Below are 13,276 nucleotides of genomic sequence, written 5' to 3'. Positions count from 1 at the left end.
GGAACCCCTTTTTTAATTTATCCAACACACGCTCCCCTGGTAAGTGAGGATTCGGCAGGATGGGGGTTGGAGACGACGGGAGCCACATTTTCCTGTTTTGCCTCAGGTGGCAAAGTGGGACAGGCTGCTTCTGGGTGGAGGGAGTGGGGTGCACATGTGCCTCAGCTTGCCTGCTGAATCTTGGCAGTGCCTCCGGCCTGTTTTCCCCACCCTATCACTTCCCCCTCCACATCTCATTTCAGAGTTGAACTACCTGGTGGAAGCTGATCGGGACCGCCGTCCACCTCGAGTATATTTTGCCAGAACGCAGTCCGCTGTCTACAAGGGACAGTTTTCCATGCCAAGGGAGAAGTGTCAGACCCTGGAAGTCCTCTTGCGGGTAAGGTGAGGGCAGTGGGCAATTTAAGCAATACATTTGGAAGGCTGGGAGTGAGTGAAACATGGCATAATAATAATAATAATAATAATAATAATAATAATAATAATAATTTATTATTTATACCCCACCCATCTGGCTGGGTTTCCGCAGCCACTCTGGGCTTAGTGGTGCGTTGCGCCAGGGCACCGGCCTCTCAGGGGCGCCTCAGCAAGTGGGGGAGCTGTGTGCCTTTGCCGGCGCCCTCCCCTTTCCCTGCACGCCCACCAGCTGCACCCCGCCAACCATAAGGCTAGCGGGCATGCAGCTTCCCTCCCAAGCCTCCTCAGGAGGAGATTGATCCCCGCAGAGGCTTAGGATGGAAGCTGTGCCTGGCCAACCATATGGGTGGCGGGCGCGCAGCTTCCCTCCCAAGCCTCTGTGATGATCTCTCTCCTCACGAGGAGGCTTGGGAGGGGCGCAACTTCACTCCCAAGCCTCTGTAGGGATCGCTCTCTCTCAGCGGCATGGGGGAGACTTGCGCCCCCCAATGGCTGGCAGTGCGCAGCTACGGCCACCACAACACTATCCATGGTAATTTGGAGGCACTGGGCGGATATTTGCACCCCGGCGCCGCATCTGCTAAAGACGGCCTTGGAGATGACCCTCTGAGCTTTCAAATTCCTCGACAGAGTACAATCACTCAGAACTGGGTGGAGGGCTTTCTGCAATGAACTCTTCCCTTGCTCTGCAGGCTGATATGCGGGACAAGCTGCACCCCATTGCGTTCTCCATGAACTATTCTCTTGCTGAGAAGCCCATGAGGTTCCAGTTGGGCCTGCGCTCGCTCGATGCGTTTCCCATCTTGAATGAGGATCAATCCCGTGAGAATCAGACTGAGGTGAGCGCCATGCAGTAATCCAAAGCATTTCCCCTCCCCAAAACCGCCCTGCTTTGCGCAAGCTCATTCGCTGTTGAATTTCTTTGTCTCCTCCCCCCGCCTTCTGCCTTCTGCCTGATTGCTCAGTGTGGCAGGACAGCTCGGTTTTCCCATACTGTTCTTCTTTCTGCCCCTAGGATCTCCCCACGTTCTGCTAATTGCACCGACCTTTCAGTTATGCCGCAGGCGCTGCTATATTTGCCAACATTCTTTTTTTAAAAAATATTTATTTATTTAAATAATACAGCAAAAACAGAACATCAACAGAAAAAAAAGAAATTTACAAAGAAAAAAAAACACAGTTCAAAAACATTGAAAACAAATACATTTGTACAGTATTCCCCACCCACCCGCAGCTTCGCTCCGCCACAGTTTGACTTCTTTAAATCTCTATCTCCACATTTATCCTTGTATTCTCCAAATATATCGTTATTTGTCCTTCTTTTATCTCTTTTCTTTTCCACTTCACATATATACTTTACATTTTGATTGTAAGCATATTAGCATATCTTTCTTAGAACAATACTTTAACATATAATCTTCGAAACATTTTCATTCCTTTTTAAATTTTTAATTTGACTGATACCTTATAATTGATGTGAGCTTTGCCAGTTCTATTTGCCAACATTCCTTTTGCTGGCTCTTTCCCCCTCATCAGTTAGAATGTCTGTGCATATTCCTAAATTTGTTCCAGCAGCTTAAGCTTAAGCCGACTGCAGGTCAGGGTCTCTTGCAAACAGGTAATACATGCACGCTAAGGTGCGTTATGTGCATGCACACACATACGTACAAACGCAGACAAATATCTGTGAGAAATTGTCTCCGGTTTCCCATCATCAGCCTTCGTAGATCCAGCATCCAGTTTGCCCTCTGGCACCATCTGGTGGGAAAGCCTGTTCACCATCATTTTAAAGACAGAACAAAATAACATCCTGAAAAATGAGTTGCATGGGCTCATGCAGGTGGACTAGCTTGCTGCGATGCTGGCCTTTGTGGTTGCCATGTGATGACTTTGACATGTGCTCGTATTTTGTGTCAAATATGCCCAACCAAAATTTGGGAGACCCTTTGCAGCGCAATATTTATTTTGTTTGGATGGTTGATATCCCGACATTCAGTTGACTGATCTTCAAGATGGCTTGCAAGTTATACGCCAGATTTATGTATAAGCTAAACAAACTATAGCTTAGGGCCCCACTCTCTTGGGAGCCCCCAAAAAATGTAAAGGAAAAAAACCTGGATGTACATTTCCAAAATATAAGATAAAAAACAAATAAAATAAAACCTACATACAGCAACAGTGTTTTGTGTTGTGTAGGCTCGTATGATGTAAGTCATGGGCCCCGCCTGCTAGCCTGCTCCCTAAAATATCACTGGTTTGCTCCTTTCTGTATATAGGGTGCCCACATTCTCAATGGACTGCTTGCATGGCAACATGGGCAAATGGCTTTAGATACCTATTAGGTCCATAAATTACCATATAGCATATATGACAGAGGACATAGAAAGGGCCCCATTACCTTCAGTAGCTTAGGGCCTCATCAAACCTCAGTCCAGCCCTGCTTGCAACATATCACCATTTACACCACCCACACATCCCAGCAGCTCTTAGTTCTCTGGATGTTTGATGGGGTCAGAGTGGCCATCACAACTGCTCTAGGTGAATCCTGGCTTTGGAGAGACTGGCTGGCTTGCTCTGAAATAACATGGTGGTTTCATTCACTGATGCACCTCTCACCTCTGTGGCACACATACAAACACTCTTACCTAAAGATTGTGAAATAGTTTTTGTTGACCTTTTGCAGGTTTGGATGTAATGGTTAAGCCAAGATGCGGCTTAGCTCTGGGTAGTTCAGGGGCAGCAATTTTTCTTCTCAGTCCCCAAACACCTTCTCTTCTCCTTTGTTCATGCTTAGTGATGGTTTGGCTTAGTGTTATGTGTGAACCAGGGAGCCAACCAGGGACTAATCTACACCGGTCAGTTAAAACGTTAAAACACATTATAAAAATGTGACACCAGAGTGTGCTGTGGAGCAGCGATTGATCATCAGTGTAAAGTTGTATTGAGAACTAGACCACTTTTTTTAATATACCGTTTTCCAGATCATTGTAGATCTAGCCCAGGGTGGTAGATCTGCATGGGAAGCCTCTTACGCCAGCTGGTTAGATCAGCCACACCATGCCAGTGTGCCTTGTTCACATAAAGCAATGGAGCAAGTCGAAATATTATGGTATTACAAGTGGCACCTTGGTTGTCAAACTTAATCCATTCCGAGAGTCCGTTCGACTCCCGGAACCATTCGAAAACCAAGGCGCAGCTTCTGATTGGCTGCAGGAGCTTCCTGGACTCAGTTGTAAGCCGCGTCAAATGTTTGGCTTCTGAAAAACGTTTGCAAACCAGAACGTTCACTTCTGGGTTTGCGGCGTTCAGAAGACGATTTGTTCAGGAGCCAGGCCGTTTGACAACCAAGGTACCACTGTATATAGATTATTATTATTGTATGTATAGGTACTAGTTTGATACTTTCTGTGGTATACTGGTATATAATTGCTGATACAGAAATTTTTAAAAATCGACTAGATTGTAACAATAGCAACAACTCTATTGCTTTCAGATTCAGTTCAAGAAGCAATGTGGAACAGACAACAAATGCAACAGCAACCTGAAGATTAAGGCTGTCTTTTTAAATGACCAGAACCAGAAGTTGCCCAGGTGAGAAATACGTTCCCTTTGCACCCTCACTGGCTCACCACTAGGGGCAGCAGCACGCAGACTTTGCACGTCTGACCTTCTTTCCCTGGCACCTCCAGAGAGATAACTAGGAGGTGGGTGGATGGACAGCCCTGCTCTGCCTCTGGCCACCCCCCCATCTGTGCCATCTCCCCCGATACAGGCGGAATGGGATGCAGGTGTTGCAGTACAGCCGGGATGTCAAGAAGCTGAACCTGGGCATCAGCGTCACAAATATACCGTCGTCACCCACGAATGGAGAAGATGCTCATGAGGCTTTTCTCAACATCACGTTCCCGCCCTCTCTGCTGCCTTCCTCTGTTCGGCCGGTGAGAGACTCCCCCCCTTTTTATATAAAAATAAGAATATATGTATATATAATTTTTCCTTAAAAAATCAATTATAAAGCAATAAAGTAATCGAAAAGAGAAAAGGTACACAAAACACTGTAAAGAGTAATATATATATATATATATATATATATATATATATATATATATGAATATATACAAAGATGCCCTAATACAGGCATAGGCAAACTGGGCCCTCCAGATGTTTTGGGACTACAACTCCCATCATCCCTAGCTAACAGGACCAGTGGTGAGTGGCATGGAATAATAGTATTCAGCTGTTAGGTAGGTTCATCTGGCAACCTGCTAAGGCCATCCAAGGACTGGGAAGGAGGGTTTGGATTGGGGTAAGTGGGGAAAACCTTGGACCTCTCATACACTTCCCCATCATCCTTGGCCATGGCTTGATGGGTGTCATGAATGAGCCAGCTTCCAGGGATAGTTTGCAGCCAGCTCCCACAGAAAGGTTGCAGCCAGCTGAAGAAAGCAGCCAGGAACAGAGAGGGTTAACAGCCATGCAGGATGAGCATCAGCTAGTGCCAACTCCACCATCCCTTGGAATGCCGGCTGATAAGGGAATGGCTGAGAGCAGGCTAGAACGCATTCAAAGCTCTCAGGAAGAACAAACAGGCAGGAAAGAAACAGCCTCTCAGAGAATGGGGAAGAGGCGGGTGCTGACCCACTGAGTCCAAGGTCTCGCTGAATGGGAGGGCTGCAAGATAGGAAGGAAAACAAAAGACGTATGAAGCGAAAGTTCAGTTTCTTCTGGTCATGCCGGAAGCAGTCTTCAGAAGGGTCATCTTGATTGATGATGGCGGAGGCTGTGTTAAAGCCGTCTGGGGCTGTTTGTTTTGACAATAAAGCACCCTTTTTAATTAACTACGCTCACTGTGTTATCAAGCTGGGAAATGGACTCCTGACAATGGGGCTGGTGGAAGTTGCCCCTGTCTGAGAGCAACATTTGCTGCACCACATCGAGTCTGCTTTTGTACAGAAGCGTCGAAATGCCGACGAAATAAGGCAATATTCAGCAAGGTGGCTTTTTCTTTCTTCAGAGCGGCGCCTGCAGGTTCGAGGAGACGGTGATATGTGAGCTTGGCAACCCTTTCAAAATGGACCAGCGGGTGAGTTGTTTTGGGTCCAGGTGCTCCAGAAAGGCAAGGCTTCCAAGGTGGGAGAGCCGAACTGTGACATCTCATCCAGCACAAAAGATGTGTTTGGCCCCCTTAGTGACCCTTGGGACTTGGAAATAACAAAGCACTGGAACCTTTGACCTGCTACCGGCCTGCATTCACATTTAAAGCGCTCTCTCGCCCACACAGAGAATCCCAGGAACTGTGGTTTGCTAAGGGGGCTGGGGAATCATAGTTCTGTGAGGGGTAAACTATGTTTCTTAGAATCCTTTGAGTGGGAAGCCCTGTGCTCTAAATAGGTGTTCAATGTTTTCTCAATGTATGGTGTGGGTGTTCATATTTTCTGGGGTAAACAGGAATCTTGGCGGGAGGGGTGTGTATTGTGTGAGCGCAGCCCCAGTGTGCCATTGAGGGAGGGCAGACATACGGTGCCAGAGTCAGATCACATGTAATTATTCCTCAGGAATGATCTTCGTAGATGGGGAATATGCAGAAGAAACAATTTTGAGGAGATATGGAAGGTGTTTGTAGAATTTGTACTGCTAAAACGGAAAGGGCTCAAACCATCGCAAGAGGTGTTGAAATTTTGGGAGGTTGGATACTTACAATGGAATGGTCTCAGTGGTGGGGTGCACATTTTTAATCTCATTTATTTATGTTTGGTTTTTTTAAAAGGAATGGTTTCTGTTTGTTCATGCAACATTTTTGCACCTTACCCATCTGATAAAAAAAGCAAGTCAAATATCCATAGTTAAAAACCTATCAAATCCCATCAAAGTATCACCCATCAGTGGTAACAGAGTACTATACCACACAATGGGTAAAATAAAAACATTTTCCTTTTATATTTAAAGAGTGCTGCTGAGGGCGGGTGGGGGGAGATAAATGAATATCTACTAAGAGGGAGTTCCATATGTAGGGTGTTGCTGCTGCGGTGTTAGGTTTATATCCCCTTATTTGACCAGTAGCTGAAATGCTGGTTCTTCTGATTTGCTTCTGCAACCTGCAGCAAAGCATGCTGGGTAACCAGCTTGTGCACTCTTGCCTCCTTTCCAGGCAGAGCTGACTATCACGTTTGAAGTTACTGGAGTTACTCTAAATACTCAAGATGTCACCGTGCAGGTGGAGCCTTCCACGTGAGTCTTCTCCCTGGGGCTAAATAGTTGTGGAAATGGGAACGTGCATCAGGAAGCCCAGTCAGTACTAGTGTACTTGGGTATAGCAGTTCGAAAGCACGCCAGTGCAAGTAGATAAATAGGTACCGCTGTGGTGGGAAGGTAAATGGTGTTTCCGTGAGCTCTGGTTTCCGTCACGGTGTTCCGTTGCACCAGAAGTGGTTTAGTTATGCTGGCCACATGACCCAGAAAGCTGTCTGTGGACAAACACCGGCTCCCTCGGCCTGAAAGCGAGATGAGTGCCACAACCCCATAGTTGCCTTTGACTGGACTTAACTGTCCAGGGGTCCTTTACCTTCACCTTTACCTTTTACTTGAGTATTGACTGAAGGGCTGCAGGGCCAGTCCACCCATGTGGCAAGGTGAGGTGACCGCCTTGGGCAGCAAAATCCACATAAGCCACACAAGGAACGCGTCGCTCACTGTTGCTCCATTGCTGTGGTGGCAGCGACGGCTTTGGTGCACTCCTTGGAGGCTGGATCTGTCACCTCCTCGGCAACCCCCAAAATACAGCAGATTCTTGGAGAATAGGAGGTGCTTCCAGTCTTCTCCTAAATGGCAGGGGGTGTCCTCTGGGGTCTCCTACGGTCTGCACCCACCTGACATGATTCAGGGTGGGTCCCTTTCCCAATGTAGCTATTCACTCAATCCTTCTTCCCGGGTGGGTAGGACGCCATTTTGTGGTTTGCCTCAGGTGCTGCAAAGTCTTGGGCCAACCCTAGAAGGACTGGCGTGGGGAGGGACCTCTGTGTGGACTCACCCCACATGGCCTGGGGCTTCTCGTGTGACTCTACTGAGGAGGGAAGGGGCGCTGTATTTGTTGACTGTTAAGCATCCCATCTGAGAGGCTCCGACTGACCTCTCTGAACAATGTCCTGTCTCTCATAGGATCAGCTATCAAGAAGATCTCGTACCTGTGTCGGCAGTCCTGTTGGTAGACTACACCATTGATGCTTCCTTGAGCATGTGCGTATCCACCGCGATGTTTGACGTGAGTTTAAAAGAGAAGTGATACAATCAAACCTTGGTTGTGGAATGTAATCCATTCCGGAAGACCATTTGACTTCTGAAACATTCGACAACCGAAAACTGAAAGCGGAAGCCACAATACAATAGGGAAACTCAAAACGGAAGCCGTGTCTGACATTCGGTTTCCGAAAATCATTCAAAAACCGGAGCAGTTACTTCCGGGTTTTTGGCGTTCAGAAGCCAAAACGTACAATAACGGAGGCATTCGGGAACCAAGGTTTGACTGTATACAAATGCCTCTCAAGATGAGATTGTAAAGTGGGAAGTGTGTTATGCTGAGGCTTCTCCCTCCTCATAACAAATCCAGGTAGCTTCCAGCCTGCCGCGATTACCCATGCCATCAAACTTCGGACACACACACACACACACACACATGCATATATAAGTTATGTAGTTCTTCATCTCCCTTGACATCTGATGGGAGGGTGTTCCACAGGGAGGATGCCACTACCAAGAAGGCCCTCTGCCACTCTGGGCGGCTCCCAACAGAATATTAAAAACACGATAAAACATCAAACATTAAGAACTTCCCTAAACACGGCTGCCTTCAGATGTCTTCTAAAAGTAAGATAGCTGTTTATTTCCTTGACATCTGATGGGAGGGCATTCCACAGGGCGGGTGCCACTACCGAGAAGGCCCTCTGCCTGGTTCCCTGCAGTGAGGGAACCACCTGAACGCCCTCAGCGCTGGACCTCAGTGTCTGGGTTGAATGATGGGAGTGGAGACGCTCCTTCAGGTATACTGGGCCAAGGCTGTTTAGGGCTTTAAAGGTCAGCACCAACACTTTGAATTGTGCTCAGAAACGTACTGGGAGTCTACTTTTGACTCTCATGGTTCCCCATATTGTTTTATGGAGTTGCTTGAGTTCCCAGGATTCCACGATTGGCAGATTTGGTAGTCGAGTAGCCCTGACAGCAGTATAAATCTACATTGCAGACGTTTCCTAAATGAATTCTAGTAGGTTGACTAAATTAGGAAAGTGTGACCCGCTCATCCAAGTTGTGAACAGAGCCCGGTTCCTCACTTTGTAAACTTTTCCATCCTTCTCACCTCTCACTGTGTTCCTCTCTCCGTGGCAGAGTCAACCGTTGGCTCCAGACGCATTTCAGTGGGACAGTCATGGGCGAGTCAGCCATGAAGCATGAGGAAGACGTAGGCAGTCCCATCGAATTTGACTTCCAGGTAAGGATCTTCCTTGAGAGGTGAGGCTAATACTCTTAAAAATTGAAGCATAGACTCATAAAGTTGGAAGGGACCACAAGGATCATCTAGTCCTGGAATCTCATGTTCTACCAACTGAGGTATCCCAGAATTGCTTCTGAGTCTCTTGATGGTTAAAAACCCACATGGGCTTGTTTACTTGAGCTGGATTCCATACAGGGTCATTGATCCCTTGTCTAGAAAGTAACTAAGACACAGTCTAGGATTGAATCCATCCCAATGCGATTTGTTAATTTGTAGAGTTGAGAGTACAAGCACAAGACAGAGGGTTCCTGAAGGGCATGTGTGTCTGCTTATTTCTCCCACTGCAAAATGTTAAGCCAAATATTTGAAAAGATCTCTTTCCCTTCCTATTTGTGCCTGAAACAGAAGGGTAAACTGCTTGGTTGAAATGGATTCTTGACATTTCCTCCCAAATCTGGTTCTTCCAAGATACTCTGAGGAAGGGCAATAGATCAGTGGTTGAGAATCAGTCCTGCATGCAGGTTCTGTGAACTGCCCTGCGACCTATATAGGGCGGTATATAAATTTAATAAATAGTAATAAAATAATAATAATCCTTGACATCCCCAGGTAGGGATAGGATAGACCTCAGTCTGAAAACCTGGAGAGTGGTTGCCAGTCAGCCTGGACTGAACTGGATTCACCAACTCAGTATAAGGCAAATTCCTATATGCTCTTATACCTTGACCTTGATTTTTGAAACTGTTGTATTGGCACTGATTTATTACACTTTGTCTTCCCAAATATGTGTGTCTCTTTTATCTCTTATTTTGGCTGTCAGTTTTGCCATTTCCAGATAGTCCATTCACTTTTGAAAATTACCTCCTTGGTTGATACTTCTCCTTCTATCCATTTCTGAGAGTACAGGATGAAACTGAATAATCTTGACACCGAGTGTGTTTTATAAACTCCTGTCCTGCCCCCACACATTTGCCTAGGGTTTTCTTCAGGGCGACCTCTGCTCTGCTGCACCTTGAGTTGTCCTTCTTTGTACTGTTTCTACCACAACCAGAGGTTGAAAAGGGGCTTCATCTTGTCCCCTGGCCCGTGTCTTTCAGGTGACCACGAAAGGCGAGTCTTTAGGATCCTCGGGAACAATCACGCTAGGCTTTGAATGGCCTTATGAGGCCAGCAACGGGAAATGGCTGCTGTACCCAACTCAGATCCTGGTGAAAAGGAGTGGGAACGAGAGTCGGCTCTGTGTACCCCCCGGGGAAGTCATCAACAACCGCAACCTCACAGTGAGTCTGATCTCTAGCGCGAGCCCTTTCTCCCTTTTGCATTCTCTCTCTCTCTCTCTCTCTCTCTCTCTCTCTCTCTCTCTCTCTCTCTCTCTCTCCATTTACTCCTTTTTCTTTGTACCCTTTTCAATGGGCTACACCTTCCACCTTGGCCTGCCACCATGTAGTGTATGTAGCTACTTCTACTAGCTATACCTGGGATGCAGGTGGCGCTGTGGTCTAAACCACTGAGCCTCTTGGGCTTGCTGATTTGAGGGTCGGCGGTTCGAATCCCTGCGATGGGGTGAACTCCCTTTGCTCTGTCCCAGCTCCTGCCAACCTAGCAGTTCTAAGGCACACTAGTGCAAGTAGATAAATAGGTACTGCTGTGGCAGGAAGGTAAACGGCATTTCCGTGAGCTCTGATTTACGTCACAGTGTTCCGTTGTGCCAGAACCAGTTTAGTCATGCTGGCCACATGCCCAGGAAAGCTGTCTGTGGACAAACGCCAGCTCCCTTGGCCTGAAAGTGAGATGAGCGCTTCAATCCCATAGTCACCTTTGACTGGACTTAACCATCCAGGGATCCTTTACCTTTACTAGCTATACCAGTGGTTCTCAAGTGGTGTTGTGTGTCGCACTGGTGCGACAGGAGAGGATAGTCTTCTTGAGCACATGCTTTTTCAGGAAGAGAAAGCTGACCAGTTCTTCTCCTTTCCCAGCTACATGACTGGAGCAGGACCTCAGCACGGAGGAAGCGCGATCTGCAAACATCTCCGAAGCGTGAGCTTCCCGTCACCTTGCCAGCTTCCAAAAAAGCCAAGTCAGAAACGTTACTGGTGAGCATTTTGGCCATCTTGTGTCTTTTCCACTTCTGTTCAGGAGGGCTTTTCAGGAGCAGGTATGTCCCAAGCTGGAAACTATGGTTAAACAGCTTCAGAAACAAGCCTTCATATTCTGGAGCCATTAACCATTGTTTCCTCATTTGGGCGATACAAGAAACCATGGTTAGCTGAAGACTTCTTGGTTTGTTTGCTCAGCCAGCATGAAGGGAGGGGTGAGTCAGCTGCATCCACGGGCACAAATCTTTGTCAGATCAGAGCTTATTAAATCAAGTTATGACCATCCAAACCTAGCCAGTGAGTGGTTGAATGGGAGTGGTACATTTTTTCAGGCAGGAAATAGCATAGTAGTTCTAGGGATCTGAGCACCCTTTTCACCTCTGGACTATTTTCAGATACAATCTTCAATTGGACTATATCCCCGTGTCCTATAGGGCAACTGGGGAAAAAATGCAAATGTTTCAGATTGTACCCATGTGAAGGCCTCCAAATTAATAACCGGCCATTTATTCCTGCACCATACCTCCAGATCATAGAATCATAGTGTTATGTATTCAGTGGGGCCTGTGTTTGCCTGAGCTTGAGTCTGGACTAAGGATTCTGAGCCCCTGTGTTCTGATTCGATACATGATATCCAATCACAGAACATTTCAGAATTTGGGCCTCTGCCATTGGCCCTTAAACTCTGAGTCATGATTCGCAGCTTGGAAGTTTAGACAGCCAATCATATTGGGAGTGGGAGTGGCCCAGGCCTTCAAGAATGTATATAAGCAGTTGCTTTGCCCCTGTTGTCCAGTTCTGTTAGTTCAATAAAGGTTCTTGCTGTTATCTCTGTGTCTTGCCTTGTGGGAACCCCCCTACACTTCACATAGAATTGTAGAGTTGGAAAGGAACACGAGAGTCATCTAGTCCAACCCCCTGCAATGCAGGAATCTTTTCCCCAATGTAAGGCTCACACCCCTGACCCTGGGGTGACCCTGAGATTAAGAGTCTCAACCTCAATCAGCTGAGCTACTGCATTTGGTTTAGGAAGAAAGGTGGGGGGACCTAACAGAGATGTACAGAAGTGTCCCTGGTGGTGTGGAGTGACTTGTAGTTTTCCTGGGCTGTAGCTCAATGGTAATGTTCCCTGGTCCAATCCCCACTGTCATCTCCTGGTCGGGCTGGGATTGTCACCTGTCTGAAATATCCAGACACTCGGCTGGGCCCTCGTATCTATGGAAACGCCTCTCCTGATATGCCCCGCTGGGGACCTTAAGGTCCATGAATAACCATAGTTTAGAGGTCCTGGGCCCTAAGGAAGTCAGACTATCCTCCACCAGGGCCAGGGCCTTTTCGGTGATGGCTCCAACCTGGTGGAATGTTCTGTCCCATGCAACTAGGGCCCTTCAGGATTTAACCTCCTTTTGTCGGGCCTGTAAGACAGAGCTATTCCGCCTGGCCTTTAATTTGAATTCAGCCTGGTCTCTTCCCTTTCCCTCCCCTTTTATGAAGATCACCCGCTCTGAGACCCCACAGCTAATTCTCCCCGGCCTCCTCGCTGGCCCAAGTAGGACTAATTCAGCCAGCTAGCCCTGGGGGTTATCTAATGCTTATTTCCCCTAAATGGATTTTTGAATTTTATTGTAATTCGTGTTTTTATATTGTATTTTATGCTGCTTTTATAATTGTTTAAAATTTGTTGTTAGCCACCCTGAGCCTGGTTTTTGAACCGGGAAGGTCGGGGTACAAATAAAAAATTATTATTATTATTATTATTATTATTATTATTATTATTATTATTATTATATTATCCCCTCTTCCTTTGTTTCCAGAGCTGTTCCAAAGGAACATGTCGCTGTATCTGGTTTGAGTGCCCCTTGTGGGATGCTGCAGATGTGACAAACGTGATGGTTCGTGCCCGGGTCTGGAACAGCACGTTCATCGAGGTAGACGCTCGTTCTGTCCCCTCGCAAGGATTTTCTCTGGTTAACGAGAGAGGGAATGTTCTTGTCAGGCTTTGGGGAATCAGCTTCCTCCCCCCGTAGCAGTTGATAAGAGATCAAATGGAAGGAACGTCTTACCAGTCAGAATCTTTAATAATCACAGCAAGAGAACAAAGAACCCATCTCCTAGAAATGGCAGTGCTCCCAATTAAGGATCACACTCACCCCCATCCCTATTAATCTGCGTCACTTCTATGTTTTGTAATCTGAGTTTGTAGCCTCTGCGCTTTCTGTTCTGCCACTTTCTGAGCTCTCCGGGAGTTTGGGGGAGGCGGGTGGATTCTGTCCAGAGA

The 13,276-nt window shown here is 46.9% G+C and overlaps 1 protein-coding gene across 3 annotated transcripts in view; it reads left to right on the top strand.

The window, feature by feature from the left end:
• ITGA3 (integrin subunit alpha 3) overlaps nt 1–13,276 on the top strand; it is a 91,700-nt gene that overhangs the window by 64,632 nt on the left and 13,792 nt on the right. For all 3 annotated transcript variants that reach the window (XR_013978981.1, XM_080979275.1, XM_080979276.1), the window contains 11 exons: nt 243–379; nt 1,110–1,256; nt 3,911–4,008; nt 4,190–4,355; nt 5,432–5,500; nt 6,566–6,645; nt 7,573–7,650; nt 8,794–8,896; nt 9,997–10,179; nt 10,879–10,995; nt 12,813–12,926. Coding sequence is in view for 2 of the 3 variants with exons in the window: in XM_080979275.1 (XP_080835401.1) it covers nt 243–379; nt 1,110–1,256; nt 3,911–4,008; nt 4,190–4,355; nt 5,432–5,500; nt 6,566–6,645; nt 7,573–7,650; nt 8,794–8,896; nt 9,997–10,179; nt 10,879–10,995; nt 12,813–12,926 (1,292 nt within the window). In the remaining variant the exon portion in view is untranslated. The remainder of the gene's footprint in view (nt 1–242; nt 380–1,109; nt 1,257–3,910; nt 4,009–4,189; nt 4,356–5,431; nt 5,501–6,565; nt 6,646–7,572; nt 7,651–8,793; nt 8,897–9,996; nt 10,180–10,878; nt 10,996–12,812; nt 12,927–13,276) is intronic.

Source organism: Podarcis pityusensis (genome assembly GCF_964106645.2).
Source record: "Podarcis pityusensis genome assembly, chromosome: 13".
In the NCBI taxonomy this organism is placed as follows: Eukaryota; Metazoa; Chordata; class Lepidosauria; order Squamata; family Lacertidae; genus Podarcis; species Podarcis pityusensis.
Note: the sequence above shows the minus strand (reverse complement) of the source record. Positions and strands in the feature narration are given on the sequence as shown.